Source organism: Fistularia commersonii, chromosome 34, assembly GCF_037954325.1.
Source record: "Fistularia commersonii isolate RoL2024-O1a breed Wild chromosome 34, RoL_Fcom_v1.0, whole genome shotgun sequence".
Classification (NCBI taxonomy): Eukaryota; Metazoa; Chordata; class Actinopteri; order Syngnathiformes; family Fistulariidae; genus Fistularia; species Fistularia commersonii.
In genome coordinates, this window is record NC_141317.1 from 3,550,410 (window position 1) to 3,576,858 (window position 26,449).

At 40.9% G+C, this 26,449-nt stretch overlaps 2 protein-coding genes across 2 annotated transcripts; one reads left to right on the plus strand and one right to left on the minus strand.

The window, feature by feature from the left end:
- Nucleotides 1–1,579: 1,579 nt before the first annotated feature.
- Nucleotides 1,580–7,467, plus strand: gnat2 (guanine nucleotide binding protein (G protein), alpha transducing activity polypeptide 2). Its single transcript, XM_086141190.1, has 9 exons — nt 1,580–1,918; nt 4,449–4,491; nt 4,849–4,990; nt 5,091–5,248; nt 5,352–5,480; nt 5,573–5,702; nt 5,782–5,935; nt 6,164–6,377; nt 6,604–7,467. The coding sequence occupies exons 1-8, from the start codon at nt 1,813–1,815 to the stop codon at nt 6,352–6,354; spliced, it is 1,053 nt and encodes a 350-aa protein (XP_085997316.1). The 5' UTR covers nt 1,580–1,812; the 3' UTR covers nt 6,355–6,377; nt 6,604–7,467.
- Nucleotides 7,468–7,541: 74 nt separating this feature from the next.
- gnai3 (guanine nucleotide binding protein (G protein), alpha inhibiting activity polypeptide 3) lies at nt 7,542–19,638 on the minus strand. The gene is made up of 9 exons (XM_086141191.1): nt 19,367–19,638; nt 14,997–15,039; nt 14,375–14,516; nt 14,133–14,290; nt 13,392–13,520; nt 11,599–11,728; nt 11,362–11,515; nt 10,508–10,707; nt 7,542–8,539 (listed from the first exon to the last, which is right to left on the minus strand). The coding sequence occupies exons 1-8, from the start codon at nt 19,482–19,484 to the stop codon at nt 10,517–10,519; spliced, it is 1,065 nt and encodes a 354-aa protein (XP_085997317.1). The 5' UTR covers nt 19,485–19,638; the 3' UTR covers nt 7,542–8,539; nt 10,508–10,516.
- Nucleotides 19,639–26,449: the final 6,811 nt, after the last annotated feature.

Genomic DNA, 26,449 nt, shown 5'->3' on the forward strand with positions numbered 1-26,449 from the left:
CATGTGTGTGTGCATAGCAGATAAAAGATCTGCTCAGAAATATCAGTGACATCAACAAATAACATAGTACTATTAGTAGTAGAGGGGTCATCATAAATTGACGTTGTTGCCATGGTGATGTCAGTTCGTCTTGAATTTAAATTACCAAGCAGAAGAACAAAATTCTACTGCTGACTCGCTTCAAATCAAACGTCACCTGTTCAAACTTGCCTGCTCACTTTTTCGCCACAGCTCTGGCTTTCATTTTTCTGTTTTATCCACAGCTGTTTTACCTGTTTTTGTTTTTATAAAAATTTCTCTATGGTAAAATGTCCTACAGCTTTAAGAAAGGCACTTAAATAAATGTTTATTATTCCAAAAAGAAAACCTCCATATTGTCATTTAACATGAACTGTATCAATGGTTTTGTTTGCTTTATCCTAAAAGCTCCATGGTCAAATTGCTATGTCGCTGATTCAGAATACCGCAGACATTCCACCTGTCAAGCCAGTTTGTAAATAGCGAGGGCTTTGGACGCAACCAGTTTCCTAACACACACACACACATTTGGATCGGTGTCTTTTGACCGATTTCCATCATGTAGCGGGGGGGAGGGAGGGCAAACGGGGGAAAGATGAGGCCTTCCGACTCGCACCCGCCCCTTCGGATCAGCCGCTCCGCTCGTACGACAACGCGGAGCATCACACCTCCGGCTCTCTGACTGACGTGCCACGCGAGGGATTTTTTTTTTTTTTTTAGACAGGTGAATTTGACTGATCTCTCACCAATTATGTAACATGGGAATCACATTAAGGTTGCGTTACATGTTACACCAAAGAGGAGTGACAGTTGCTTTATTTGGCAGGAACCACATCACCTAGGATTTAAACGTCTTAACCATAAGAAGGTTATGAGTCCTTAATGCCTCCTTCCCAGCCTGTCCACGTGATTGACGCCGAAATCAAGAGCCCCCCCAACAGGTAGCGGGGACAAATGGAGGAAACATATTTTCAATGATTACGTCTAAATTTCCTCGAAGAGCGTGAAAAACCGAACCCGATCCTTGACTGTTGATGAAAACTCAACTGTTGTTCATCTTCTCTATATTACATCACAGATTTATAAAACTATAATGACCATAGCGACACCTTATGTTTGACAAACTATATCATGTTCTCAGAAGGCTCATAGCTTTTTATGGGCTTCTTTTCTTCTTTTTCTTTTTTGGTGGAGTACTTTTGAGACACTGCCGTGCATTATATTGAAGCCAATTTTTAATATGATGGCCAAAGTATCAGAAGCACCTCTATCTATAACCTCAACAACAATAGCATGATCACATTGATTAACAGGATTGCTTTATATTCAATCAAATTAAATTGAAGTGGGCATCCACACTGTCACTGCCATCAAGTATGCAGGTTCGGTTTACCCCCTCACACACACACACACACACACCACACCCACACCCATTCCCCCACCTCATTCTCGACATCATACTCATATCGCCCTTGTTAAACTAATTGGATTGATTGGCCAATCAGGAAGAGGCATCTCTGAGGTCGGGGTTTAAGAAGAGGGAATTAAAGAGTGGAGCTCTCTGCCTGCCAGAGCTGGTGAATTGATTTGATCCCTGAGAGGGTCCCATCTGATCATCTATTCGCAGGGAGCCAACGAAGCCAGGAAGGCTCAAGCACCTCCCTCCCAATCCCCTTCCGCTCGGAAATCGCCTTTCAGCACGATTAGTGCTGCATCCAGATTCTCTGCACCTGCTCACAGACGACCGTCAAAATTTCCATCCTTGAGGATCTTGAGTACTTGGAGGAAGAAAGCATGGGTGCAGGAGCGAGCGCCGAGGACAAAAAGTCCAAGGAGTTGGAAAAACAACTCCAGGAAGATGCCGATAAGGATTCTAAAACAGTCAAGTTATTACTGCTTGGTAAGTGGACTGGTGAAGACTTTTTTCATCCTTCTTTTTTTTTTTTTTTTTAATTCCAAAAGGGATAGTGATGCGCAAGTGTTGCTGCAAAGATGTCCACATGCATGCCCTCAAAATTCTGCAGCCTCATTCGTGCAATTTAAATTTAAATTCCGAAAATGAACGAAGCATTTGCCGATAAATTCTGCAGGGAAGAACAGATTCTTCAGAGACAGATGGAGCTGAGGGGTAATTTTTTTTTTCTCCTTAGTTTGAAAATGTGGTTAAAGCTTCAGCCTCACTCACTCACAAGGAGACCTGTCGGTAAGAGTTTGTTCTCCCCCGTGTCTGCGTGACTTTCCTCCTGGTTTCCGGTTTCCTCCCGGAGTCCAAAAACACGCGGCAGGTTAATTGGAAGAAAATGGGTAAAAATTGCCCTGAATGAGTGAGTGAATGTTGTCTGTCTTTGTACGAGGCCCTGCGATTGACTGGCCACCAGTTCAGGCTGTATCTCGCCTCTCACCTATCGCAGCTGGGATGGGCTCCGGCATCCTTGGCGACGCTGAGTGCAGGACAAGTGACAGACGATGGCTAGATATTAAACCGCAATATGATAATCAGTAGAATAGGCTCTAATAGTGTAATCTGGTAATGAGTGATCGTTTGGAGTATTTCTTTCTGGATAACTACTAGCAGTAGTTTGCCAGAAATAAAGGTAACCCGGCGCACGGAGGAAAGGGAGTGAGAGATGAGACCGGAGCAGCAAGAAACAGCTGAAAGTTAAACGAGTGTCTGAGAGTTTTGTCATAATTTTGTAAATAAGATTTTATTATATCCCCCAAAGTTTTGGATTAATTATCCAATTTAATGGAAAATCCGAGTATCGACTTGTTCTCCAGTGTAGGGAAGTTCAGTTTTTTTGCACGTCTTAAAAATAACAATGACTTTTCAGTTCTTACGGAAGGACGTTGGTGCTTAAAAGATCACGGCCTTCAGGTCTAAACGAATCACAGCACAGTAGCGATACGTCAATCCGATTAGCTAAATGGTTTAGCGCAGATCTACTTGCCGAGGTCTCCTCTGACCCTGAAAATCACCACAACAACCATTATCATATCGCCGATAAATATTTAACAAATAAAACACAAAGTTAAACGAAAGACTTGCATTGGAGGATTACAAAAAAAACAGGTATTTGATGCATTACATTGCTCTGCCTCTGGAAAAAATAATCAAAATATGTATTTTCTAAATGACAGCATGAAATGTTTGGTAAAAAAAAAGTATGGGTAAAAAATAAAAACCCTCACGTAGTGGAGATTACCCCGCCGTAATCACCAGAATCAGACACAGGACGGTCAGATAGGAATCTTTCCAGAGAACTAAAATATACGAAAGCAGCAAAAAGTGCATCTTCCCCCCCAAAAGTCCATAGAGGTCATTTCTCATAGTGTTTGTTGACATTGATTTCAGACATTGTGGCGTCTGTAAAGTTCCTTCCTCTATAAGTTTCGGTAAATACGGGGCTCCTTCAGTTTCCTTATTAAATACAAAACAGCTTGACGAATTCTCGTCCCCTCAGCTAAAACACCATCTATACTAACTTCTCAGAATGAGCGTGAGTGTTGATATAACACTACAACAAGACGGTGAGCGACACGACGTTGGGTGGCCCATCGTCTTTATCTGAACTCTGTAGATGGCGAACTTTAAGTGAACGATTAACAACCCAAAATAAAGCTGTTGCCAAATCCTAAGCACTGACCGTTTCTGCCGGATGGATTGAGTTAAAGCTACAAGAGCGAAAGTCTGAAGTTCCTCAAACAATCTGTTCTGCTGGATGAGCAGATTTTGAAGTCCTTCTCCCTTTCGATGAACCATCAGATTGTCTCTTTTTAGGCGCGTGCACTTATAATACGTATATACACGTATAAAAAATGCACTGATTTTTGTGAAGACGGCGTGTTTTTCTAAGATGCAGAAATGTATATTCTTTTGGAACGAGACTTTCAACTCCGCTGTGTTTGGTGGCTTGTTGACATTTCTGACGGTCCCTCAGTCCCTTCAGTCTCATGAAGAGGATCTCAATATATGAGATGTTCTAAAGAGCCTATAAACAAGAGGATCAAACTAGACTGAAATCCTGAGGTTTCACTTGATATGTGTTGACGGTAAAATAGCAGAAATTGTGGTCCTTGGAAAAAAAATACACTTTTCTAATTATAAATCGGTCGTATCCACTGCCACGGGCCACGCCGTGCTTTCCTGACTGACGCTGCCAAACCTCTGCAGGATTTTACCCGCTTCCTTTCCTTTTTACGACCGTCAAGAGCTTGTGTTGACATGCAAGTGGTTAAAAAGTGGAGGCGAACTTGGAATATTCCGACATGAGTTGAACACATATTGGCTTGAAAAAAAAAACAGATTTTTTTTAAATTTTTGGACTTTTAAATATAATTATAGTTATTTATATTATATATTTTAACACTTTTAAATATTTTAAGTAATTAAAGCAGAGGTATTGATGCTGAGCCTTGTCTTCTCTCCCCAGGTGCTGGCGAGTCGGGGAAAAGCACCATCGTAAAGCAAATGAAGTAAGTCTGCATTTGGGAATCGGGTGCCAAAGGTGGTCCAATGTAACAATGGCAAAAGTGGCCTCCACATTGTCCTGTTTCGAGTCAATTATTTAAAAATCTGCTTTTAGTAGAGCAAGCAAACACACCACAGGGTGGCACTGTGTGCCGACGGTGATGGTCACCTCGGTTGTGTATTTTCTGAGAACCTAAACTGTTGTGTTTCACCGGAATGGGCTTAAAATTGTCTCATTAAAATCCTATATTGATTCTATATCCAAGTATTGAAAATGACTGCCTGGCCTAGTGTAGCATCGTTTTTTTTTTCCTTCACACCATTTCTAAAAACTTAAAACACTTTCACTCATCCGCTTGTAGGATTCTGCATCAGGGAGGTTACACAAAAGAAGAGCAAATGGAGTTCAGAGCGATCATCTACGGGAACATCCTGCAGTCTGCCCTGGCCATCATCAGAGGCATGGAGATGCTGGGCATCGATTTTGGCTCGTCCTCCGGACAGGTCGACCGTTACGCCTCGCTTTCACACGTCACCGTCATACGGCCCCGATGGCGACGCTGACGAGTATGTTTTTTTATTTTTCCTTGGCGTGAAACCACAGGAGGACGCGCAGAAACTGCAGAATTTGTCAGATTCCATTGAGGAGGGTACGATGCCAACTGAGCTGGCCGACGTCATCAAGAAGTTGTGGAAAGATTCGGGCGTGCAGGCTGGGTTCGATCGAGCCGCCGAGTACCAGCTGAACGACTCTGCTGGCTAGTGAGTCCATATTTATTACCTGGATGCGCATCTATAAGGAATGGGAAGGAGGACGGTTGCATTTCTGACACGTGCTGACCGGTTCATTTGTTCTCCGCTTCAGCTACCTCAACGAAATGGAGAGAATTTGCAAACCGGAGTACCTCCCCACCGAGCAGGACGTGCTGCGATCTCGAGTCAAAACCACCGGTATCATCGAAGAACAGTTCTCCTGCAAAGAGCTGCACTTCAGGTAAGTCGATCGCGAACCTGTGGGCGACGTCCGGCTTCGGATTTTTTTCTCTAGATTGACTCTGTTTCACTCTCCGCGGGTGAAAAAAAAAGGATGTTCGATGTCGGCGGTCAGAGGTCAGAGAGAAAGAAATGGATCCATTGTTTCGAGGGCGTGACCTGCATCATCTTCTGCGGAGCTCTCAGCGCGTATGACATGGTGCTCGTAGAGGACGATGAAGTGGTGAGTGGGGATCCGTGACAATTTGAAACGCGGCGTGTCGGCAAGCGGCTAACAGTCCTTTTCTTTTTGACCCCTTTAGAACCGCATGCACGAGTCCCTCCATCTATTCAACAGTATCTGCAACCACAGATTCTTCGCACTGACATCCATCGTGCTCTTCCTCAACAAGAAGGATCTCTTTGAGGAGAAGATCAAGAAAGTCCACCTGAGTATCTGCTTCCCAGATTATGACGGTAAAACCCATCGGGAACTGTTTTGCCTTTGGACCGACTTTGTTATTAACGTTGAATTCCTCGCCTTCGGGCAGCATTTGTCTATTAAAACACATCGGGTCGAAAAAGAATCGAGCAAAATGTATAATCGTGAATAAAGAAAAAAATGAAAGGTGAGATCGGTTTGGATCAAATCTCTAGAATTCGGGGGGAAACCTTTTAATTCTGCGTCCGTCTTGCCTTTCTCAGGCCCGAACACATACGACGACGCCAGCAACTACATCAAGACGCAGTTCCTGGATCTCAACATGAAGAAGGGCGTGAAAGAAATCTACTCCCATTTGACCTGTGCCACAGACACAAAGAACGTCGAGATCGTGTTCAACGCGGTCACGGACATCATCATCAAAGAAAACCTTAAAGATTGCGGTCTTTTCTAAGCAGCTCTCTGCCGTGAAGAGAGGTAAATGCGGGGATGACGATGGGGTGGCCTCGCTTACATCATCTCGCCGTGACATAAATATAAATTAAATGTGGAGGCTGTCTAGCCAGCCTTTTGGCTCTTGTATGATAATACTGTTTTTATTCCTCGGTATTCGTGATTAAAACGCACGTCGCAAGCTTTAAGTAGTCAGGCGGCTCATGTTGAATGAGGCCCATTTATTTTCCATTTTCTCTCCGCTTTGCAGATATCCCTTCTCCTACCTTAACCCCTCACATATTGGCATCGGCTGGGAAATGCACTGATGGGAGTACTGAGGATCCTCGGTTTGTCAGGTTCACGCCATCGCTTCAATGCCAAGTCCCGGTTCCGAGACTCACTCCTTGCCCATCACCATCTCTCACTTCGCTACCCCCGCAGAAACATTGATGTCTGGCTTGGATCGACGCAACAGTCAACTCACGATATTTTCCCGCCACGGATGCACAGATGATCCCGATTCTTCCATAGCAAGTACAATATTTGTATCGCGCCAGGAAAGCTGCGGATGGGAAGGTTTGAAGATGAAATAGCTGCCGGTTTTGATTCAAAATTGATCCCTTCGTTCGCTGAGTAATAATCACTATTCAAACAGAATCCTGTAAAACTAAGAAAAATAATAAATCTGGGAGAAAATGTTAATATTTTAAATAGCATCATTGCTTTCTTGTTTTGTTTTTTGAGTACAGTAGTCTCTGTGGTCTTGATATTTAAACTGTGCAAAGTCGCTGAGCAAATATCGCAGATATTCCCAGTACTTGCAGTGTATCCAGATTACAAACCAAATTGTACACGTATCTAATTTGAATAGCGTTAATGTATCCGATTCACTTAACATTTTAATGTGATGAATAAATCTCTGAGGGTCGAGCACGGTAGTGGAAATTTGTACATAAGAGTAGACAATTCATTATATTTTGAAAGATAAATAATTCATACATTGATATTGAATATATGAAAAAGAGGGAAAGACTATAGGGATTATGGTTCATTGTGAAAAGGGAATGAAAAATTCTGACTTTGTCCTTTCTTATGAAACGTAGAGGCATGAAATAAAGCTGCATTAACTTCACTTGTGACTCTGTGTGCTTGAATTAAAAACCCTGCTGTAGAACGGCACGCTTGTAAACAATTAAAAGGGGGTAATTAAGTTTTTCAACCTTTTTTTCTTTATTGATAGTGAAGTTCAGTATACACAGGTATGATGAAAACTGATAGAAAAGCGTTATTTTAATCGACCCACGGGTGATTTGTGCGATGAAAAGCAAAGTTCGGGCTTTGAGAAGGCGGTAGGTGAAGCGTGATCCTGACAAATACAGAAGTCTATTATTAGGTTCCATAGTGTTGTTTGATTAAGTCCCGGCAGTTAAATAGTGTGTTGGTATATAAAGTTGTACCTCAATTGTCAGTTTTTTTTTTTCCTTTTCAATCCACCGTATTTTACAAATGCATTGAAAATAGAATGGCTTCCACATGGTGCTCAACTGACAGAAAAATGATATGGAAAAAAAAAATACTGGAACTATTCAGAGCTCCCTGTGATGCATTCAGTGAACAAAATATAATGTTCAGCATAATGTTGTGCGATTGAGTTAGTTTGATAATGTAATAATAACCCCCCAGATCTAACACTAAGGCTACTTACATATATACTGCTCACAAAAAGACTCTTCTACGATAAAGTTATGGCATTCTTACATTCAAAAGTTGAAAAAGGATATATTTGCAACTCATTTTGAAATGAAAAGTGACATATAGAGTTAAAAGCAATGTTGGAAAAGACATTCACTAGAAGAAAAAACAAAACGCAACACTTGAAATTTGAAGCGAACTTAACGTGAGCTGTGAAATAAAGAAAGAATTGACAATCTCTTTTAGTCTATTTTACATCAGGGGTCTTTACTTGCCAGCTGTAAAGTGTCAAATAGATCCAAACATAATGACAGTTGTTTCAATCATATCTATCGCAACATACTACAAAAAAAAAAAAAAAAGACGAATAAAGTCAGATAGCAAGTCCTCGAAACATTGATCCCATAGGTCCTGTGGGAAGCACCGGTTCGGCCCGAGTATCGCATGCGTTTTAAAATTCACCTGAAGACATTAACGTACCAGCCAAGAAGTCTGGACTTCACTCCCGATACCTGCAAGTAAAAGGAAAGTGACTGTAACACATCACTGATCCACTCATCCAGCGATGAAATAAAACCGAGGACAAAGTTGGGATGGAGTCAGTTGTAATGCTCTCGACACGCCAGAGAGTGTCACCATTGTGGAAAACCCATTGAGACTATAAGAGCAGACAGACAGATAAATAAAATACACAATATTAAATACTGTAGGAACATGTTCTTTTCCTACCATCGTGTCTTATCATAGTGAAGGTGTCCTCCAACTGGGTGTCAAATGGACATGCGTTCATAAAAAAATACACGTCAAGAAGTGTATTCAAAAACCTCAATTTTTTTTGATCAAGAAAACTATATTTAAACATTAGTTTCTTGTCAAAAAAATTATGTGGTCTGATAAACATGCAAATAGGAAACAAATCTTTCCCTTTTTTTTTCACTGTTTTGCTATGACAACTTTGTTTTTCACCGGCTTCAAAGATAGTTTTCAAACAAGCGAACGCGGGAAATTGCCGACTGGCAAACAAGTCTGACGCACATAAATTCAGTGACGTTCCACTTCCAAGTTCACGTGCAGGGCAAAGTAAAAGTTTACCGTGGAGCCGAGAGATTTGAGAAATTGCCCTAATCAGCAAGTTCCCGGTGCGGCTCCCGGCTGGCCGGTTAATCTGCTGCATGTCATTCCCCTTCTGTCATTCCACACATTTCCTGTCTCTCTCCACTTTCAACATCAGATAAAGGCTTTAAACGCAGAGAGAGAGAGACAGAGAGAGAGAAAGAAAATAAAAAAAGACTCAAGCGTGAACTAGTTGTGCACTCATTGTTTATTACGGCCTTTAATGTATTAAAATACACCAGCATCCCAGGACTAAATGGGAATAAAATGCGTATAAAAGTTTAACGTCAGTATTCTTATATAAACTCCTGAACGATCCTTAGAAATCCAATTGAAGTTCACACGCGCCCTGAATATAGCACAAAACTAACACAGGTCTGGTGTTAGTAAACATCCTTCACAGAGTATATACATGGGAAGTGTATTTGACCCGGATGTTAGACTCTGAATACTAAATGAGAGCTTAAATTAGTGAAACAGAATGTGAAAGTTGTCATTTTTCCTGCTGCACTTACTCTCTTTGCTGTTATTATCCTTTAGGTGCCATTTATCAAGGCCCGATTGCCTCTTCTGTAACTATCAACCTGTGTAAGTCTGTGAGGAAACCATGGTAACCGGCATCAAAATGATAAGTTAAAAAAAAAAAGGTGAACAACAAAACAGTGCAACATGTCCCTTTTTAGCAATATTTTATTTGTATTGCATGTTCTTTTCTGCTCTGCTGACCTCATTTCTTGCCGTGCCTAATTTTTGAGGTATCCCATCATGACCTCTCTACATCTGCGCATGTGTGTGTGTGTGTGTTTGTGTGTGTGTATGTGTGTGTGTTAGAGAGCAGGTTTAGTTTCTAGCATCAGTTGCCATGTTAATACTGAATATCCCCAAGTGAGCCAACATTGCGATGCAGAAACGTGCAGTAAACTTGAAAATAAGTACCCTTACACACCAATTCTGCTTTGTGACACAAGCGTTTGTAATAAGATAAACTATCATGCTACTTTTATTGCAATTAGATTTTATATACATTTTCAGTAGAGTTTTATCTCCTATGGCGGTGTCCAGGTCTGGTAAGCGTACTATCTATTTTTACTAATGGACAGGTGGATGATATGTTTTATTCAGAGTTTCAGTTACACGATGAATTTCCTTCTGAAACTGTTTTAAAAACCTACTTATCACACCCTTCAAAAGCAAAACCCCCACTAGATCCAAATATTTTCCGACACATTAACACTGAACCGAAGACAACGCATCATTAAACCCGTGAAGTAAACCACGGAGAAACTTAACAGTGACTAAAAATTTAAACTGTTCGCTCTGGGAACAATGCCCACGCTGCCTCGGGCGGCTTGAGTCAGAGAACTGACCTGTAGCTTTCAGTAGAGCCCGATTTCTGTCAGGTTACTCTTGATGATGACGTCCGTGACGGCGTCGAAGACAAACTGCACGTTCTTTGTGTCGGTGGCACAAGTGAAGTGGGTGTAGATTTCCTTGATGTCCTTCCGTTTGTTCAAGTCTTCAAACTGACAGCGAATATAAACCGACGTCTCCTCATATGAGCTCCCACCTGCAGTAATGTGGACGGTAACAAAAAACTGATGCGTGTGTGTTTTCTGCAACTGGTCGGAACGTCCATCAAGCATGCATGACATAAATAAATGCGACATATTTGAGATGCTGAGTTGCAGTAGATTTTCTCTGAGGAAAAAGTGAAGAAAACCCAATAGATGCTAATGTATAACTCATCAAAGACCTTAAAACACTTGATAGCCTTAACTTTAAAAACACTTGATATTTTATTGTATTTCTTATTCTCTCTCCTTCCTACTATTATCTATTATTGTTATGTTTTGCTTGAAACTCTGGCACAACAATTTCCTTCGGGATAAATAAAGTTGTTCGTATCTTATCTTATCTTATCTTATCTAAAAAAAAAAATTAAAAAAAAAAACAGCTTACTGTTCTGTATATTTCCTGTGCATCTTGTATTTGCAAGTGTTATAGTGCTTATGTCCTCTATTGTAAGTCGCTTTGGATAAAAGCGTCTGCCAAATGTAATGTACTGTAATCTTCTATTATCTTATCAAAAAGAGGTAAAATCTTCCTTTTCATCAAAGTACACAACTGAGGCTAAAAAGAATGAATAAAAAAAAACGTTATGGAAAGTCTTTTTGTGTTTACAACATTTCAGGCGTGTTCAATAAGCGTGTTACGGACTCACCCGTGTATCCAGGGTAGCAGATGGTGATCGGACTGCGGGTGATTTTCTCCTCAAACAAATCCTTCTTGTTGAGAAATAGGATGATGGCGGTGTTTCTGAACCACTTGTTGTTGCAGATGGAGTCAAAAAGCTTCATGCTCTCATGCATGCGGTTCTGAGGGAAATGGCACGGCATAAACTCACAGCTTTTATCGCCTTCTAGCCTCATGCGATTATGAAAACGTCAATATGACTTACCATCTCCTCATCCTCAGCCAGCATGAGGTCATAGTCACTGAGCGCTACGCAGAAGATGATGGCCGTCACTTCTTCAAAACAGTGAATCCACTTCTTCCTCTCCGACCGCTGACCTCCGACGTCAAACAGTCTGGACACAGAAAGAGTGGCTGAATTATTGTATTTTTGAGATTTATCACAATGGTCGTTTTTTTTAAGGTCAAATCAAACTCAATCTGACGCACAGATACAAATACAAATAACCCCGATGATAGCAAGCCGATCTGCGTTATTTTTTTGGTTCCAGGAGGTGAGAAAATGAACACTTTCATTCGTAGTTTGTCAAATCAACACATTTGAACACCACCTAATACACAAAATGTCAGTTACAGTAACATTGAGCATTTATAGGCCAACTCTCGAAGTGTATTTAATGTGGGTCCCCCGACATTCAGATTCAAACTTTGAAGTGAATAGATAAAAATACTGCCAAATTTACAAGGGTAACATGATGTCAGGATCTAAAATCATAAAGGTAATAATTCCAGTGTATTCTTTATAAAGTCAATAATACTGGTGTATTCTGAAAAATACATCACAGTATGAAAACATTAGTCCTCGTCAGGGCAGTAGCTCATAAATATAAATAGATACGTACGTGCATATATATGTGTGTATATATATATATACACACACACGTATGCACATACACAAATATATATATATATATACACACACATACATAATATGTATATATTTTTTTTTTTTGCGTTTTGTTTTAAAACCAAATACTATGGTAGACTTTAGGTTATGATTAGGTTCAACCCTTCACTGGCTCAACCTTCTTCAAAACACATCCCATTTTCAGCTGTATTAACATGAAGATCGAATCAGATGCAGAGGATTGAACTATCGTAACAACCATAACAACACTGATGGGAAAGACCGTAGGATTTAAAAAATATATATATTTATCCGCTCTCTGAAACTGAAAATTTCATATTATTTCTTAAACCAAGTACGTCATCATGCACAATTATTGCGAAAAGTTATTTGCTGTTCTCGATCGTTGACGTAACTCAGCTGTTTATTTAAACTGTCTGCAAAACCCGCGCCTGCACTTTGGGAGTTCTCACGTTCAAAGCTGCAGTCGACTTTAACTTGAGAATGTTGCTAACACTGTTTACATTTCTAATACTGTTCACATTTCTGTGCAGTGTTAACATTTCCTTGCACTGTTTACATCTGGTTACAACAGTATGTTATTATTATTTATCTATCACTACCTATCTGGCTTAACTGCGGGTGGCAAAATAAGAATTTCATTGCACAGGGAAACACTTTCTAGACATTGCACATGGAAATAAACTCTTTGAATCTTGAATTTCATTAAAAAAAAAACAATAATCCAATAAGCAGGTGCTATGAAAGTGGTCCTTTCTGAGAAATGGAATGTTGAATGGGATTCATATCTGGTTGTAAACGGCATTAACAGTCTGCTTTGTACATCTGAAAGTGCAGATGAGTATATTTTTGTTGCTGTCCATATAAAGGCAGTGTCAGTTTTCATCTTGAGAGCCTGGGGATGATAAAACTACCGCAAACGAGGAACCCACAGAATAAACTAAAGGAAGTGGTGTGACTGTTGCATAAGAGCGACGGAAAGGTTCAAGGCACTTGAATGTGATGACATTGTCTCTTTGCAGAGTCTGTAAAGAGAGAATCTTATTTCTGACCAGAACAGTGTGAAAACAAGGATGAATGAGATCCGTCTTTGGCACGACAGCCAACTCGTGCGATTACATCTCACTGACTTGAAGCAGAAATCTTTGATGGTGAACTGAGTTTCCACGATGCCAGTGGTCTTCACGCGTGTCCGCAGCACGTCCTGCTGGGTCGGGACGTAGTTGGGTTGGCAGAGCCTGTCCAGGTCGTTCAGATAGCTGAGACACAGGAATCAGAATCTGAATCAGAATCAGAGCACTTTATTGATCCCCGAGGCAGAAATTGCTCTTCGTTGGGCACAGATAAGAAAGATAAAAATCCATGTAAAAAAAAAAAAAACAAAACGCAATAAAAAATAAGAATAGATATACAAGGAATATACAAGTATATATACAGGTATATGAGTAGAATTATATGTACTATATATGTATATCATTCCAGGTTATTGCACTATTAGTATTTGATACTGTTATTGCACAGAAATGTGGATTGATAAAAAAAAAGATCAGTGCATTTTTTACATTGCAACACAAAACGGAATGGACCATTGGGAGCTTTCAATATGCGTTGAAAAAGTTAGTAAGTTGCAATAAGATGCATGGTTTTTCAATAACTGCAAATATAGGCGTGAGATGAGAAGTGATATGTCCACAAGGAAACTTAACTTGTGTTTGGAGGTAAGTCTCAGAAAAAAGGTGGCATATCAATTTGGAGAATCATCACAGAGGTTCATATGTGATGCAAGACAATATTGAAACGTGTGACAATTTGAAAGCGATTTGTTTCTGTGGAGATCTACGTGTTGACGGGTGAACGTGGTCCTTCCTCACTATGCTGCAGAGTCATTGAGCTGGTACTCTCGCGATCGATCGAAGCAGGCCTGGACGCCGCCGTCGCTCCACAGCCTCCGAATCACAGCCGTCAGTTCGGGAGACATCACTCCTTCCTCTGCCGTGCTGGCCAGGGCAAACAACTGGCGGCCGTCCTCCTGGTGACGGAGATAGCGCCTCGTGTAAATCCCTTTTTTATTTTTTTTTGTGGGGGTACTCTTGCGTGAGTGTAGTCAGCTTACCACCCGCGCTGCGTCCCCAAAATCAATCTTTAGTCGACCCATTGCCCTGATGATGGCCATGATGGATTGGATGGTGTTGCTGTAAACCACCACTTTGTACTGACCACACTCCTCTTCTGAGTAGCCATCTTTATGAATGATCCTGCAACAACAACAACAACAAAAAGACGATAAAACGTCCGTGTATGTCTTACATTCACTACAAGACAGTGTGAACAATTGATCGATCGTAATTAAAAACGGACAATTTTGCAAGATAATCATTCATGTTGAAATCCAGGCTCTGGTGGGCGTGCAGCATGTCTAATGTGGGAACTCGGGGGGGAGAATCTATTCAGATCCAGCCATGCTACAACTGGCCTCCCAGGTCTTTGTTTAGCATATTATGCAAAAAGGGAGCTTTCTATTCTGCTAATGCCTAAGAGGATGAAATGACTTTCATACTCATTTCCACAAAGATGATTGTTCGTCATCGCCGGCCGCCGTGGAAAAACTGAGCCGATCAGACTTCTGTTCACATAACGCAACACCGTGTCGATCTTTCACGTCGGACGGAAGAGGTTTGATACGAGAACATGTCATATCAAGAGATTGGCAAATTCTGTTACATGTTGTGACTTACTTCATCTGCTTAACTAGTGTGCTTTTCCCAGATTCCCCAGCACCTGAAAGAGATGGATGGGAGTTTTATTTTTATCCGTCCAAAAAAAGTAATGAACCATTTCAGACGTTTTAGAAAAAGAAACACAAAAGAACAAAACACGCTCTCTGGTGATGTTAAGGTTGAGAATAGGTACTACAAGGTGTATTTACTGCATGCTCAGTTGTACATGTTGAGAATGATTACGATGAAGACTATAACTAGTAGCCAATATGAATTGAATTGATAGACTCGCTAATGGCCGATTACACGGCTTGGAGATTTAAAGCCAAAGAAGAGATAGCCAGAAATAGAAATATGAGTTAGGCCTCCCCTTGAGAAAATCGAGAACATCCAGTGACAAATGTTGACAGGATTTCGACATGATGCGGCCAAACAGGAAACAGTTGTCATACTTCTGGCTGGATCAGTGTTTTTTTTCCAAAGGAGATAATCCCAAATATTAAAGTATTCAGGATGTTTGGGAGCGCAAATACTGCCTATCGTTTGGTTAAAAGAGTCTCAATCTTGTCCTGATTTCACATTTTTATTTAATGCTTATTCCATGTTGTCTACTAAGCACTGACAAACCACAGTAAATTCCTTGTATTTAAAAAAAAGATACGTGGCGAATATAGACTTTCTGATTCTGATTCTGATTGATTCGAAAATGCTAAAAGAAAACAAAACACACAAGTACTCCCGACTTCCTTTTTGAGCCACTCTCATTTTTGCAATAATGGACTTTGTATCTCTTTCCTCATAGTTCATTACACCGAATAAGCTACGGAGAGTCCTTCTGTTAAACTATCCATTTTTTTTTTTTTTTTAACTCAAACACAACTTATTTGAGATGTGTGATTGAATTAATCTATACGAATCCATTTTAAGCGGTGGGAAGTTATTTCAGTAAACATTCTGATTGACTTAAGACTCCCATGAGAATCTCCCTGGTTCAGAATCACCTCAGCACTGATAGATATTAGATGTATATGAGATGAATATTGCCAAGCTCTCCTTTAATAGGAGATTATAACGGAGCAATATAGTTATACGGTCTGCAACAGGGATTAAACCCCTGGTTCTTCAGATGTGTGAGTGTAAGTCCCTCGGTGCCGTCTGTCTGTTAAAGCAACTTTTCGTCCCGGTTTCGCCTGATTATCCTTGGCCGTGAGCCAGATCACCACCCAACCTCTCGCAGGCATTCTCAGACTTGTCCAAACCCAGACAGGAGTCTCCAAAACCAGGCCTCATTTGACAAGAATTTCACATGCGTATTTTACGTGAATCACTGTTTGTGGTCAAACAGGAGACCATTTTCATTGGGGGTTGGGGGAGTTGGGGGCATTGGCTTTCCAGATTTGCGGTTAGGTATTGAAAACAGCAGGAAAACTCCTCTGTTTCTCTTTGTTTTTCCCATAACTCTCCTGACCCTGGACGGACGGGGAGTGCAGGGCACTGCCTGGAAAGAGAGAAAAAAAAAAAGCGCCCTCCCCTCGTTGCTCGGCGGTTTAGAGGAAGATGAAAGTTTCCACTCTCTGCAGGGTTGTAGTGTTGCACCGGCACGCCGCAGCCCCACGTTAATCCTCAAAGATCAACTAGCCAGTGGTGGGATTCGTCCGTCTCCACATTAAACTGTTCCAACAACCAGGTCTATATGACTTCATGTGATATCTATTTAAGGTTTTACTTTTGTCCTCACACTCAAGAGCTCAGCAGCCCACAATGGCTTGTCCTCCTAGCAACAATAACGCCATAATCTATGACCAGTGCGGTGGAACCGCTCAAATACGCATCACCGTGCAGTTGCACGGCTCTCCCTCGGTGGCTCTGACATCGTAGAAAATATAAACAACACTCCACAGAGGACTAGTACACTTGCCCAAGTAAGTGCGGGTAAAGATAAAGTGCAGAAATAACTAAAATGCGAATATGATCCGGAACCCAAACGTGGGGGTTCTTCAGCTCGAGAAATATGTCAGGATCAACATCTACAACATCTTTCACTGACTCGAAACTATACGATTCACTCGCCAAAGAGAGTAGGGTTTTTGAGTCATTTGAGTCACTGAGTCAGTCACAGGTTTCTGAGAGGGCGGGTACGCTGAGCTAATGAGTGATTCGTTCGTTGAGGTACTGAATCAGTCGCTCATTTCGTGAGTGTGGAGAGCGGCAGGGAGGGAAAGCCAGGCATGTGTTGAAACAAGAAACCAGTGCTGTTGTTCTTCCCACAGGACTGATACAGTGATTAAATAGATATATTTATTCACATGTAGTTAGGATGCCAGTCGTACAAATCCAGTCTGTTATTTGCAGTTAGCGTTGGCGTTAGAGTGAGTGATCAAGTTAATAAACGGGGATTCATGAATCACCAAAAGAACTCGCGTTGTGAACGATTCGTTCACCACTCGCACTTCACTTGAGTTATCCATAAACATAGCAGTTAAATATAATAGCCAAATTTATATTCTTAGGAGGCCACCTACTTCCATACTCCATCATTTAATACAAGAATAAAATCTGAATATATTAATATGCAAATTTGTTCATTTCAATAGAACATCAACCTCCTGCTTCACTAAAAAAACTCCTTCCTCTGTGTTTGCAACCCGGAGGGTTCGGGTTTCACATTAAACTTGTACGAACTGGAATGGATCAAAATGTTACATGCTCGTCGGCCCCCTTCTTAAAATATAATCTCCGGCGAACACGCGGTGAAATGTTCATACTTTCATCGATTAATAATCAAACTGACAATACCTTGTAATGGTTTGAGACTCGCTTGTGTTGTCTGTAAGATTCTTACAATAACATGAGCCTGAGGGCACTAAACACTGTGTCTTGTGGAGATTTTCCGTGTAAAAACAAGGAGAAACATCACATGTCACCCGATCAATATCATGTCCTGCATGAATGAATGTATTGACGATGTTCTCCGGGCTGCGGATGAACTATGTTAAGGTTTTTTTAGGGGATACCACTCGGTTCCCTTTAGTTTATGCCATTTCTTGTAATGTGTGGATACCAGGGACCGCAATTTTGTTTTCAGTTTTTCATTTCTTTCCACCATGACCATCAAATTGAAAGAAGGAACATCTGACTCTTTCGGCAGCGTGGCTGGAAATAAAGGGGAACTTTTTTAAACGGGGAAATTTGTCACGTTACGGTAGTGGTGAATTGGTAAATCACTTGTATGAATCCTTCGGTCGTCCGGTAAAAATTGAGCTGTTGGCATCACCGTGGCAACCTTAAAGAGTATCTGAAGCCTCTCGAGTGACTCAGATGAGTTTTGCGACGTATGTGTCCGATATTTCCGTCAAACTTCTCATCACGTGTTTCTTTTACCACTTAGTCATTCCTCTCAACTTCATCTGTGATGTTTATGAAAGCACGGCAACTGCTTCTCACAAGCCAAATTTGGGTGTCTGGATATGTGTATTTTGTATAAAAATAATGTGGATCCTTTAAAATCACATTGGATATTTTCATTCTTTTTTTTTCTGAATGCAAACCCAATAACCTGGGGGTTCGGGGCGCAGAACATTTCCGCCCAGAGTAAAGTTCCCGCTAATGCTCCGAGAGAAAGATGTTGGCCGCTGGACTCCGAGCATCAAATCCCCTTGGCATGCCTGCCCGGTCAATACGCGAGAGTGTCAGTGAAATATAATCTAATGTGCGAGCAGCGTTTACATAGTGGTCAGTGGTCAGTGCTGGAATGAGAGAGGGGCCGAGGGGGTTTTGGGGGGCCGCCACCGAGGGCACTTCAAAACTCAGAAACCTATTACCGTCTCTCATCTGATCCGAGCTTCGTTCGGTGAGACTAAACCGCGTGTGATTAACTGTAATGCCACAAACCCTCACACATTTGGGGCAAAATGACCGGAATACTAATCGCTGCGGCTTAAAAACCCTTTTCAAGATCACCGGAGCAGAAACCGTCGGTTGATTACGCTGACCTACAAAAGCACGCCACCGCCAGTTCATTTTCACATTTCATTTTGATATAACCCCAACATTACTCAGTCTGTCTTCTTTGCTGTTAAAAAAAATAGTTTCCTTCTCCTTTTTTTGTTTGTTTAAAATGCAATCTCACACTGGTGCTGACCCGTGCTGTAAAAATCTTGGAAGTGTCAAAAGGACTCATTCCCATGCATAGCTCCATGACAAAGTTTTACCTCTATTTTAGATAAATAAATCGAGTTTCGAGTTCAGAAAATAGTTATCTGTGCAGAAATGACTTTGCAGCAGGTAAACCCTCCACTAGAGATGCCCTCACACCTCCACATCTGTCACCGACACCTCGATCAGGGACTCCTGGAGCAGAACCAGGCCGGTAGAAGAGGCGTCCCTACCGAGCAGAAGCAGCTTGACCTCCCTGGAGGACTTCTCTCTGTCCTCCCGCAGGTTCCTGTCAATCATCTTACTCCTCTCCACCGCGGCTTTGTCCTCGGCGCTGATCGTGCAGCCCATCTCTGATTTCCGACGCTCCCGGAACGCCGCACGTTTCCGCCGCTCCGGAGGCGCACTTACCCGGACGCCGGCCGGGGAGAGAGCGCCGGAGGCGGGGGAGGAGGAGGAGGGGGCACCGGGGCGGGGTTGTTCGCCTATCCCGCTAAGGCCTGATGCTAAACTCACAATGGAGAGTAATCCAGTGGACACTCGATTGAAATACGTGGCTGGAGTTTGGCTTTTCAAACACTTTCTGAAAAAAATCTAAAATGAAAGTTTTAAAAAAATGTGATTAAAAAAAAAAAAAACACATCCTCTCCCGAGAGGCATGCTGCCGCCGGACAGCTGATCCAGCTGCGCTTCTTTCTTCTCGACTTTTGACGGACGGACATTATGATTTCAGTCGATGGAAGAGAACAATAAAAAAGAAAAAACATTTCAAAGCACTTCCGTAGGCCGCCATGTGATGAGTTTAAGAGTTAAAAAAAAGGTGTAATACCGCTCTCCACGGGCTTTGAGCTTCCGGTAGTTTTGTGTGCGGTGGCGCCCTCTAGCGGTATAATAACGCAATTGCAGCTTTAACCTATTCGATTGATTCCTTTCCCCTGAGCTCATTTTTTCTACCGGTTTTTCTATTTTCTCCCATTTTTCAGCGCACTTCTGTTTTGGATCAGAAACTACTATTTATTTTGGATTTATTTCGTGTACAAGACAATGCGAAAAATTATTTGCCAAAGAGAGGGCGTAAAGATGAATTTGAAATGGATTATTTTACTTGCATTGAAGCAGAATTAATTTATTTTCATGATCATACTTTAAGACTTAAGCAATTTCATATGGCTTTCTTGTCTCTCCTTTTTCAATATACTATTCCAAGAGGGGAATTGTTTATTCTTCTATGCTTCAGATCAACGAAATACTCGGGGTTGATCAAGACACAGATCTGGCGAGCCCAAAATGATTACATTTAAATATTTGAAAATATCATATTTTAGTTTATTTTGAAATTAATTTATTGAAAAACTACAAGAAACTTAATGCAAGAGGTGACCTAAAATTCAAAAATACATGTATTCAAAAATACACACATTCATTCCTTCGTTCACTGCCGATAGCGCTTATCCTGCGTTCAGGGTCACAGTGGGACGGGTGATATAAAATGAATTAAGATGTAAAAATATACATTTTAAAATTCAGCAAGGCTTTTAGTACACTTGTGTGCGCACATGTGCCCACGCTTCAATAGCTTGCAGAGATAGTGCAGAGCAGTAATACTGGTGGTGTAATAGAAGCCTGACAACCACTGGTTTAGATGTCACGACCCCTCATTGATCCAAGTGGGTGGGGGAATATTGCACGTTAATAATTGAATTCATTCTTTAAAAATGCTGTCAGTGTGCTGTGCTGTTATCAATGAGCAGGTAACAACACTTGTAAAACCACCACTGAGAGATTACACGTGTTATCCATTCCTTTGAGTTTTCCAGATAATGTGGGTGCAATATATATTTCCAATAAGCCAGTATTTTTCCAGACAACATAATGCTGATAATCATTATTGTTTTTTTTAAATAAATATAATTCCATAAGTTGTAAGGTGACTAAAAAGTTTGTGATGCATAGCATGACTGCCATAATTTCCCTTGACAGTATGACCGCTATAACATATCCCTGTCCCTTATTCATAACGTGTCAGTTAAATGAGCAATAATTAGTAAGCAAGGATAATATAAGTGTTCCAGAACATATTTAAGTCGCTCAGCGGGTGACGCATTGATAACGTCTTATCAAATTACCACATCTTAAAACATGTGTCTCATTGAATTGAAAATAGGATGCCTTCACTGTTCTCTTGTGATCGCAGGCTCATGGATGGGAGGTCAAGGAAGCGTGGGATGTTTACACATAGCTTTAAAGAGGGTTTTTTTTGGGGGGGGGGGTTAACAACCCGGACAAAGCGCTTGGAGGGGGATACGACTTATAACTGGTTATTATGTCCAGGTTAAATTTAGTTGCAAATTCAGCTGGTTAATGAAAATTTCATGGCTGATGATGAACCATATTTCTTATAAATGCAAAAACTTTCCAGAGTGACAGGTTAAAAGCAGCACAAACCCACCTTGAAAAATTATCATTCTAAGTCAATAAATCTCAATCACAGACACAAAAACTGTACATTATTCTTATTCTTTGGGACATTGACATTGAAGGCTTCTGACCCGTCATTGAAAAGTCCATCAGCCTGAGGAGGGAGTCACAGTGATGTTAGACATATGCAGCTATTTCTCCCATGTTTTTCATCTGCTGTTAAATTGCAAAAAAGAACTATATAACTAAGTTTATCTATTAAATTTCAACATGGATGGGCTGCTGCTATCCCCACAATATTGGCAGATGGTGCCATAACTACATCTCCTCACCAGTGAAGGTCACGTTCACTTAGCTGCATCACAAGGTGCCTGCCGAGCAACACGAGAACACAACGCGTCCTTTTAAATCATCTTCCCGCTCAGACAAAACGCCGGCAGTCCCTCGTGTAGGGCAGCTCATTTTCCTCCCTAGAAGTGAACCTGAAACGTGGCTAAATTAAGCCGATCAACAGGTTTGATTTTCAATATGTGTGGTAAAGTAGTAGACTCCCTGTTAGAGAACAGGCAAACCGCAGCAGAAACCCCATTACCGTCATGCCGCTTTCCTTCATTTTCACCGGCTGACCTCGCAGAGTCTCTGCCTCCGAACACTTCGGCTCCTGGCCGAGGACATGTGAACAACAACTATTACGATTACATTTCAATCTGTCTTTTCGCCTCATGCAAATCAAAGGGAGAAGTTGAGGTTTTGTCGGGAAACAGCTCCAAGAGATGCATTAAAATGTATTCAGACACAGCGTCTAAAAAGCAGTGATGGCGTCTGCAAGCTTTGTTGCACAAAAAGACACACAGTCCTCATCTCAATCTGATGAGGCCACATCAGTGATTGAAGTCATTTTCAAACACACGTCATGGGAATGATTTAAATTGTTTTACGTAACACGTAGTTGATCACATGGCACCTCTGTCTGTAGATTTGCATAGATGGTGACAGAGTGCTTTTCAGACTTTGGCTACATGGAACACATCACCCCTGAGACACAAGAGACCAAATCACAGAATCTCCAGGTCTAACCACCGCCAGAGATTAGTCTTAACTATTAATGACAGTATAATCAATTTCCAGGTGTCTTAGTCATTTGCAGCTAAAGAGGCAAACTTGAATTTGCTGACAGTGGACAACGACAAACTGACTATTATGGCTGGTAAAAACACAACCTTCTTATATACCAGACAGAGCTTTGTGACAGAACAAGTACACTGAGAAACAGCTTTTCCTTGTAGACGTTCTCAGTTTTTTCATGTCGCAGATTCTGACGTCGGTACCGCGAGAGAAAAAAAGATAGCATGTAAAATAGGGATACTGTCCTGCAGCCACGAAGACACTGAACGTTGTTTTGTTCAAAGTGCATCTTTCATCATGATAAAATGAATAATACACTAATACCTATTTTCTTAGAATGAACTTTTTCAGTTCATATATATGTCTCAGAAGAAAAAACACACAGAACTCTTTACTTGTATCTGACAGTATGAATTAAATGGCAGTCACTTTTTTTTTTATTTCTATATACTTATTTTTAAAGATTTCCACCCAAAACAACATTTCAATAAAGATTACCACCTGTAAGTTAGTGACTCAGAGCTGCTATGAGAGAATAAGGCAAAATCCAAGTCACATGTAGCCACGATTCGGGACTCACAGGGAATTCTAATTCAATTTCATCTTTATACAACACAATATTAACATTTATTCCACATTAGTGGCCCTTTGAATTCATTTTAATAGAACGCACCTGCAAGACCGTACTATAAACAAACTTCAGTCATCAGCCTGTAAGACTGCATTCAGGTAATGATACCATCAGGTAACAGCGTGTACCTGACACATTGTGCAGAATTAGATTTAGTTATTTATATATGTATCTATTCATTTGTTTTTTGTTTGCTTATTTATTCCATTTCAAAATTTGAGGGAAATTCTCAGCGTCAAAGGTTCTATCTCCGGTCCAACTGAAAATTCAACAATCTTGTAAACAACATTAGTAGTTGTTTCTGTTAGGCCTTGTACAAAAATATGATCAAACGTAATGAACTCAAATGTTGTCAAACGTCTGCAATTACCCTCATATCATTTATTCATACAGGACTTTTTTTTCTCCAAGTCGAGAGAGGAACTTCATATTGGTAATTAGGATGTGACGAAAGAGCTTATATTAAAGATTCTGATTCTTAAACTCTGGAAACTCCATGCAAGATTACCATCTTTAACTTTGCTTCTTTTACCCAAACAGCTCCTCCCATCAGCCAAACCTCTCAGCAATGTTACCAAGCACAGGTTACCAAGGCAACAGCCTTGTCAGGTTTTCGAAGTAAGTGAGAAATTCATGTGATTGAGTTCATCTCCTAATCTATTTATCCTTTTTTTTTTTTTCCCTCCGCCTCCATGCTAACAGGAAAAAAAGACGAAAGTCTTCTCATTTTCGGTGCCAAATGTAGCTTATGTGGGAGCCTGAAGTTTTCATCACTACTCTTGGTTTATAAAAAGTAACCGAAAACAAACAAAACAAAAAAAAGAAAAAAACAACCGCATCAAACGAATTATTTCGCCGGCCCTTTTTAGAGAGTAACATGAACGGTCCTTGAGCACCGTGTTCCTTTAGGCCTATCACAAAGGTCAGGCTGTTTGAACTGCCTCTCTGCGCCGCAGGAGGTGCTCGCCGCGGCTCCACATGAAAGCTGTGAGTCATTGCGTCCGATGGGGAGCAGCACAGGAGAGGGTAAGGAAATTCGGAGACTCAAAAAAACGGAGGAACCCTCCGCGAGGATGTTTTGTTGAAAAACACTGAATCTAGCCTTTAAAACTTAAAATACCCTTCGACCGTGATTGTGATGTATATATTTAGAATGTAAGATGGATTATGGAATGGCGATTGGTACTGATTTGTGTCGCGTTTAAAGCTGAATCAACTGTAATGTTCTAGTTTAATGATTACTTCAACAATATATGACAGCTTGATTGCTGTCTTGGCTTTAATATTTGAAAAAACTATATGTTTTGTGTCTCTCTCTAACATACACACACACACACACACATACACACACCATCTATAAGCCGATGCAGCCTGCTTTCTTCAAATGCCACTCCTCTTTGATCCTGTTTTTAGTGCTTCATTTCACCTGTGACGTGTATACACACTCTCACACTCACACACACACATACACATGCGCTTACGGTCACACACAAACAAGAACAAGCAGATAGCGGGAAATGATTGGCAGGTCAATGTGACTTGATGAATAGGTAATGATGTATGTAGCGACAGCAAACACAACATTTGAGTTTATCTTCTCGCTGAGTTTTTAATCGTTTCAACGGACGGGGAACGGATACACAGGGAATCAAGTCTAATAAAGAAGAACCTGAACAGTATTTTCAGACCAAAAGGGATACAGAGAGAGAAAAAAAAGGAGAATATTGGGGATTTACAGTGAACAAACCTGCAGCAAATAAAGTCCATGAACATAAATGACATTCACATTCAGAACAGCTTATTTCTTCTTCCATGCAATAAACAGATGGTGGAGGAAATTGAGCTTAAAGCATTTAATCAGATTGTTCAGGTCAATTTTGCTGCCACGGTAACAGAAATCCAGCTGACTGAATGGTGGTTTGATGTGCTCTCAAAATAGAGGTCTTTGTATTGACCCCAAACTTTGTGAAATGTCACAGAATTTTAAGGCAAGGGGAGATGATCAATTCTTCCCAATGAGGAAGATGTCAAATTGTGCTGGTGTAAGAAATAAAGGCAGTATTTTTTCACGTAAATTTGTATGGCCTTTTTTTTTTTTTTTTTTTTTTTTTTTTAGTGCTATTGCTAGTTATACATGCAAACTGTAAGGGACTGTGGCGGTGATTTTGTACTGAGTCAGTAATCTGGGCCTCTTTCATGCAAAACAACCATTTTAAATCAAGACGAGATGAAAGAGTCAGGAACAAGACAATTAAGAACATTATGCCTCTCCGACAAAGGGACCTTTTTTGTTCTGACTTCCAGCAAATTGTGAACCATCCCCTGTTTGCCTTGTGTTTAGTGTCTTGTGATCATGCCAGCAGTCCAGTCCAAAATAGATGAAGGCAGCGAGGAAGAGCAAGTATAAAAAAGAAGCAAAAACCTGTTTAGTAAGAAATTTGTGCCAGCAATTTTTTTTTTTTTTTCTTTGGAACATTTGTCACCGTGTGACTTGTGCAAACTGTTTTCCACCTGAGATCAGAAGGGGTATCACCAGTCTCTCCCATTTGTTGATAAAAGAGGCCAAAGGCAAAGCTTGCCATGTGTAAGCATTGTCACACCTGTGTGCTGTGTAGCCACAACAAGCCTGGTTGTTTATAGCACAAACACGAGCGCGCTCGCACCGTGCCTGTGTTTACTTGTCAACAGCGCAGATACCACAAGGGAAATGGCACCGGTCGCGATGTCCAAACCTATCTGCGTGGAGCATTATTTCGTCCCATTATAAAATTCACAACACCGTCGCCATCATACTATTATACCAATCACAATGTTTGTCTTTGAGTGGAAAGGGGTGAAATCACGAGTCGGCCAATGTGAGATGATTTCGGCGAGGAGGTGATAATCACAAGACAGATAGAACAGATAAACATGATAATAATGTTCCTGGAAATATGTTAAAAATACACTGGTGTGTCAGCCTGTTTATTATAAATACCGCCAGCATTGCCAGCTGTGAAATGATCCATTCAACACAATGAATGTTTCAAAGAGAAGGTCTGTTTTTTTTTGTTTGTTTGTTTTCTTTTTAACAGCTCTGAATTATGACTCTTTCTGCCGAGGGAAACAACATTTCAATTAATTTCGTAGATGTATGAGGAGG